General features: G+C 38.0%; 1 protein-coding gene across 1 annotated transcript in view; it reads left to right on the forward strand.

The window, feature by feature from the left end:
- Positions 1-1,013: 1,013 nt before the first annotated feature.
- The window catches only part of mlycd (malonyl-CoA decarboxylase), a 19,487-nt gene continuing 13,065 nt past the window's right edge, over positions 1,014-7,435 (forward strand). The window contains exon 1 of the mRNA XM_016236353.1: positions 1,014-1,646. Coding sequence (XP_016091839.1) covers positions 1,098-1,646 — 549 coding nt within the window. The 5' untranslated portion in view covers positions 1,014-1,097. The remainder of the gene's footprint in view (positions 1,647-7,435) is intronic.

A 7,435-nucleotide genomic window follows, 5' to 3' on the forward strand; every position in this document is an offset into this window, starting at 1 on the left:
TTTATTAATGAAGTGGGCGTGCCTCATATTCGCGTACAGTTGAAGAGCGTGCGCCGTGAGCACAGTAAAACGGCTGACAGGACAGGAACGTTTTATTTGACTGACATATAACAATAGGCTATCTCATCAGACCGCAGTTCCCTGTTGTTCTACTGAAGCTCATTTGGCACATGTACCGCGCTGAGGGCAAGCTGAAGTGCGCGTCTGAAAAGCCTCCCGTTTGTTGTTGTCATAAAGAGATACGGCCGTTCCGCGTCTTTAATACGTTTTCAATAAATACATTTTTTTTACTCATTAAAATGCTAAAAATCGTTAAATAAAAATGTTGCATCAATTATTTTTTAAGCTTTTGATTATTTATAACGTTTTATTAAAGAAGATTTTCACAGAATGATTTTGGCAAAATGGCGCCCCCCTATGTGTGGCGCCCCTATGCACTGCATATACTGCATACCCCGTTTTTGCGCCACTGTCTAGTTCAGGGGTAGGCAAGTTCGGTCCTAGAGAGCCGCAGTCCTGCAGAGTTCAGCTCCAACCCTGAAAACAAAACTCACCTGCCTATAGCCTTAGTAATCCTGAAGACATTGATTAGCTTGTTCAGGTGTGTTTGATTAGGGTTGGAGCTGAAATCTGCAGGACTGCGGCTCTCTAGGACCGAACTTGCCTACCCCTGGTCTAGTTGTATAATACATGCAGTTGTATGATATATTTACATATATTGCATTGAATTAATTAATTAATTTGTTTGTTTATACCAGGGCTGTCCAAACTCGGTCCTGGAGGGCCGGTGTCCTGCAGAGTTTAGCTCCAACTTGCCTCAACACGCCTGACTGGAAGTTTCTGTCTAGTAAGAGCTTGATTAGCTGGTTCAGGTGTGTTTAATTAGGGTTGGAGCTAAACTCTGCAGGACACCGGCCCTCCAGGACCGAGTTTGGACAGCCCTGGTTTATACAAACAAATTAATTAATTAATTCTATGCAATATATGTAAATATATCATACAACTGTGCGCGGTTCCTTTAAGACACCCCGGAAGTGGATGTGAATTGCAACACTATATACAAGGTTTATTTTGGTGCGTATTTTGTCAGGCGCGCAATGACACCTTTCCACTTATGTACAGCCGCGCGCTCTTCGCTAAAGTCTTATCGACACAGAGCAGTGTTAAAAACGGTCCAGGGACTTAGGGTGTGGGAGTTCAGAAACGTGTGTCCATGTACTTCCATCATCGCAGTGCACAACAGCATGGAGGAGATCCTGAGAAAGACAGTGGCCCCATTACCCAGCTATGAGATGAGAGACAAACCTCCACCTCCACCTGAATCCAACAGTCTGGAGTTCATGCACTTCTACAAGAGTTTAGAGAAAGAGCAAAAGCTGGACTTTCTCGAGAAGCTTTCTCATGATTTCGGGGTAGATCACAGATGGGCTTCAGACCTGGCTGCGAAGTTGCTGGACACTCAGGGGCGGGATGTGGCCACCATCCTGCAGGTGGAGGACAGGTTACGGTACAGTTTAACACCCCGGTACCGACAGCTGCTCACGCACATCAGCAAGGTTCAGGGCGGGGTGAAGTTCCTGGTGGACCTCAGGGCAGATCTCATCGAGTTTGCGTCCTCAAAAATTAGTGACAGCCCACATATGAGGGTAAATACACATTATTTTATTGCTACTGTTTATGATATGTAGAGATGGCAAATGTAGCTATTGGTTTTGACTGTCATTCAAAAAAAAAAAGTGGCTAAAAAAATATCTACTCACCAGACCTGTTTCCAACTTTTGCTTTAATATCCCACAATTCAGACTTTTTATTTGTTTATTTATTTACTAAACTCAGAATTGAAGATATGAAATCACAGTTCTGAGAGGAAATGTTTAAATTGTGAGATATAAACTCGCAATTGCAAGGGAAAAGTCAAAATTGTAAGCGAAGTTGCAATTACTCTTTTATTTTTATTCTGTGGCAGACAAAAAACCTAAATTGCAAGATGCAAAATCATAAAACTCAGAAAAAAGTCAAATTGTGACTTTATATCTTGCAATTATGTTTATATATGTTATGGCTTTTTTTTTATCAGAATTGGAAGAAAAAGTCGGAATTGTAAGAGAAAAAGAAGTTGCATTTACCTTAATTATCATTCTGTGGTGAGGAATTCTGATTGAACATACAAATAAAAGTTAATAAATTAAACAATTTTTGGGGATTTTAGTGAGCATATTAAAAAGAGTTGCATCCAGTGCTTAATTTGAGCTGTTCCGGAAAATTTCTGATTTTGGATTTTTTGCGTTCTGGTAATTGTTTTTAAGGATCCGGCATTAGATTGTGACAGTGTGTGCGTGTATATGAGAGCAAGTGCAGTTTTATGTAGATGTATTTGGAGGTTATGTAGCCTTTTGGTCCTCAACATATTTTGGACCATGACCAATCAGCTTTCTTATATTCAAACTCGCACTCATTGATTGGTGCTTACTGCTTATTGTTTTGTGAGCAGCTGAACTTTTGGAGGGAGTGTAATAATACCAGAAATAATACCAAATAAACTGAAATATTATAATGTATAAACACTATGAACATAGCTATAATTTAGGATAGCTCACTCCAAAACAATTCAATTAAAGTTAATGGTATTCAGAACAGAACAAGAATGAAATAAAAATATATAAAGCTAAAGAAACCAAAACACAGCGAAACTGAAAATACCAGGCGTTGGGCTTACATACCTCTCTCATTCGGCACAAATCCGTTACCATATTCGCAATGTATTTGAATGTTAAACTATTAATTATTTATAATATAGAAGCTTTGTACTTCACGTGCATTCGACAAAAATATTCTTTTTACATAAGCAAAAATGTGCTTGGCATAACAGGACCAGTTATACCATGGACTGTTTAAATTGACCAGTGTAACCTTTCTATTTTTGGTTAACTATTTTATTTTGATAATGAACAGACTGCGATCTCAAATTTGAATTGTGTGTGTGTGTGTGTGTGTGTGTGAGAGGCGCCGGCACGATCAAACAGCTGAAACAAAATATACAATTTTTGGTCATACAGATAAGAGTAAGACATAATTCGAAAGCGCAAAGTGTAGGGATGCACCGATATGAACATTTTGGCCGATAACCGATTATTCTTTATTTTTGAAAGCCGATAACCGATATGTTGGCCGATAAATCTATATCCAAATTGTTATATACTTTTTGAGAGCCTGATTACAAAAAACGTCTCATCATTAAAAACCACATCCCGAACACTTCAACATAAGCAGCCTAGTTTGAACGGTGTAAATATTTTTACTCTCCCATTACCAAATTTAGTCATAAAAAAGTCTTACAAATAAAATAATGCATAAATAATGCAAACAAGTCACTGGACATCATTACACGTGTAAAGAATCTAAATGAATGCGCCACAGATCAATAAAACAGAATTGCCTCTGCACGGACAATTAAATGATTTTAATTACTAAACCATATTGTTGATGAAAATAATAAGAGAAAAATACAAGTGGTTGTTGTTCAAAGTGTTTACTTTTATTTATTTTTGCACACTCAAAATAACAACAGAACATTTGTACAATTATACAATGTAATTTAGAAAAAAAACTGCTCATGTTGCATGTATGCAGCATCTTTGTTTGGATCATGATTAAAATGCAGTGGTTGCCTCTAATTTTAAATGGAAAGAGCACAGACAAAGCCTTATTTTGTTTATATGAACATTTATTTTATTTGTGTTACTTATGTATTTGATTTGGGGCTTGTTTTAAAATTTCAATTTAGTTTTGTTATTTACATTTACATTATATTAAAATTTTGTCATTTAGCAGACACTTTTATCCAAAGCGACTTACAGATGAGGACAATAGAAGCAATCAAAACCAACAAAAGAGCAATAATATGCAAGTGCTATATTAGTATATTATTATAGTTATATTTCAATTTCGCAAAGAAATGTGTAGCATTTTGTCCAAGCAATAATAAAAGGACGCATTTAATTTATAATTTGACTTGAATCTCATTTTGTAAAAAAAATAAAAAATAAATTGTGAATCGAATCGTGAAATCAAAATCATGAATCGAATCGTGAGTTGAGTGAATCGTTACATCCCTACTGATTATTGAAAATATGATATTTGTAGAAACATCAGTATTATATTTGTAATGAATACTGTGTAGGTGCTCATGTCATGGAATGACCTTCTGGCTTTTCCAGTGGTTTCAGTGACTACTACATTCCTAACATTGGCTTTGGTTATGACATGGCATGCAAACTTGTGATGTGCCCTTTCCTCTACTGTAGATCCTGGTGGTCTCTGATTTCGCATGGCTGGTTGTGTTTTCAGCCAGATTACCTTTGTCCCACATTGGTGAACGCCACAGTTTGTAATGTTTTGGTGCCAAATATACATTTGAATTTATGGCATGACATTTTAATTTAAGCCATGACGTTATGGAAACATGTCTGTAGTGCATAAAAAGTCTACAGTGCCTCACATTTCATTCCTGTTATAGCTCCTCTAAATTTGGTCAAACTCTTGGTCAGACTTATGCTTTTAGGAATTTTGTCAATTTTTTTTATGCATGCGGAATTGGAACGCTTGTCATTCTCAAAATGTAACGTGTCCCTTTGCAAGTTATATTTTGGTCAATTTGATTATGCTTTCAGATCCATTTGACACATTTACCTGGTTTAAATTCCGTTCAGCAGAATTCCAGGGATACCTTCTTTCAAAGTCAGTGGAGAAAATGTGAAAATAGTCTGTCTGGGCCAGTCATACTGACAACAAGCTTTTCATTAGCATTCTAGTCTAGGCTCTGGTTTGGCCATTCCAGAATAAAACCTTCTTGTTATGTCCCCCAAGGTATTTCTTATGTCCTATGGGTTATTTTTCTGCTGAAACATCCCACAAACAAAACTCTGTCAGAATGACACTGTTTCTCCCCAAGGATTTGTCTGTATTGGCCTCATCTGTAGATGGCAACAATCATTGAATGATACTGCCAGTATGGACTTACTTCTATGTAGGGGTGCTCCGATTGATCGGCTACCGATCACTATCGGCCGATAATCACTTTGGGAGGATTGATCGGCTGTCTCTAAAAAGGCCGATCTCACAAACCGATCTCAAGCTGATACGCGCCTGCCGGCAGAGGTTTGGCACGACGTGCAGTGGCACCATCTCAGTCTGGCGCGGGTTAAATAATTATAAGGCTGAAGGTGAGGTACAATTCATATTTCTTAATTAAGTAACTTATAAAGTAATTTGAAAACTTTCTGTGAGACATCATTTCACAAACAGCGTGAGTGAATCACCGCGCGCGCGCTCTCTCACTCTGAAAATGCGCAAATGGCTTCAAATCACATCGTGTCTGCACTAAGCGAGCTGCACGCAGCACAGTTGACAAAGGAATTGTCGCTTGTACAATCGAGGCAGTGTGGCATCGTCACTAAAGTTTATAAATTGCGTTTCTTTTTAATTCTTGCAAGTGTTTAAACCATTCAGCGCTCGTGCGCTCTCCTGGAGACCGTGCACACACACACAATGCCAGGTTCACATTACTCCGTTTGCAGTGCGTATGTGGTGCGTATATTTTTTCCCCCGCTCATGTTAACGGATAAAGCGTTCACACTGCACACGGTTGCGGTCCGGCAGTGCGTTCCAGGAGTGGTGAGTCTGCAGCAGTGTGGAGATTGTTTCCGCTGCACGCACTGAATTAAAGTGACAGCACATTGTTTGCAGTAAATATATGAACATGGATTGACACGAAAATGTAGTAATTACACCATAAATGCATATAATCAAAGTCTACTGTGTTTCACAGTCAACACATAGGCTATGGCTTTTTGGCTAGGTTTAAAGGAAAAGAGCACTTTTAGATAAACAAGGCAATTATAGATGGCACTCGTGGAGGTAGAAAAACAAAGTAAACACGTCTATGAAAGATTGTATTACTGTACGGTGTATAAAAAGAATCACAATGCTGAAAAAGCAATTTCAGTAACAATGTTTGGATTTGAAATCAAAGTAATTTGTGGTGAACAGCCATGGATCGGTTGCAGACGCCTGTGTGAAAGCTTTTTCTGCACCATGTACCGCACATGGACTGCATACGCACTGCAAACAGAGTATGTGTGAACCTGGTGTACCTGAGGCTTGTGCTGTGTGTAAGCTATTGTGCAACAATTGCATGATTGTCAAAACAAAAATGCAGTGCATAATCAAACATTTAGGAGATAAATATATATTTTTGAAAAATGTCTAAAAAATCACAAGAGTCACCTAAGAGGGAAATTCATTTTAAAAAATGAAATTCAGGCCCTGAATAAATGTCTAAAAATCTTGATTGGATCATCACTATAAATAATTCTACATGATAAAGTATCGGTGATCGTATCGGCAGATACTGCTTTCTGTGATCGGTGGTCGGCCTCAAAAATCCTGATCGGAGCACCCCTACTTATATGGACCTTTGTCAGGGCAGATGCCATACTTAAATTTTTAAAGAATGAAAATAAGGCTGTGAGTGATAGAAATACAGTTTGTGCAGCTACTAGGTGTCCATCATTCAGCTGATAGAACATTGAAAATATCTGTCTAAAAAATTCCCAGATGACAAACATATACTGGGAAAATAAGACACAAACAGCCTTGCTATTTTGAATTACGTCTGAGGCTTCCTGTATGTTGGGCTCTTTTCAGGCCAAGTAGTTCTTACCAGACCAAAAAAGAAAAACTTCCAAAATATTTCCAGTTTTGCCTCGTGGAGCCTAGCAAACGTCCGTTGTGACACCATCTGTCTTTTTCAAAAGTGAGCTTCAGTTGCTCTGTGAAGTGCAAAGAAATCATTGAACTCTGGGCAGTTTCCTCCATTTCAGTCAAAGAGATGTTAGTGTTGTAGACAGCCTCTGGGTCACTTGCACAGCACCTTGTCCTGATGCTTATTTTGAAGGCATTCCAATCTCAACTCCAGCGTTTCCCCCCCATTTTGTTACAAAGGACTTCACAGTGATACTTGGAAAGTTTGAAGTTTTGCCAGGCTTTTTATAGCCTACTCCAGGTATTTTTTTTTCTAACGTTATTTCAAAGTTTCACAGGCAGCTCTTTGGTCTTCATGGCAGCAGGGATGATCTGATCTGCTGTTTTAGTAATGAGACTTTAAAGTCAGCATTTATTGTGGACTTGAACAGGTGGATTGAGGAAAAAAACCCGTAGAACTGATTATGTACGTTGTGTAAAAAAAAAAAGATTTTTCGAAGATGTAAAAAAATATGATAAACACTTTCAGTCTTTCTACAAAATTTCACATTTACTATTATTTAAAAGTATTATGTGAAACAGTACCCATATGCAAGAATAATTGTTTCATGTTGCCTCTTGAGCTTACACTATTACAGTGGGTACGGAAAGTATTCAGACCCCCTTAAATTTT

Source organism: Sinocyclocheilus grahami, unplaced genomic scaffold (genome assembly GCF_001515645.1).
Source record: "Sinocyclocheilus grahami isolate Dianchi unplaced genomic scaffold, SAMN03320097.WGS_v1.1 scaffold487.1, whole genome shotgun sequence".
Classification (NCBI taxonomy): Eukaryota; Metazoa; Chordata; class Actinopteri; order Cypriniformes; family Cyprinidae; genus Sinocyclocheilus; species Sinocyclocheilus grahami.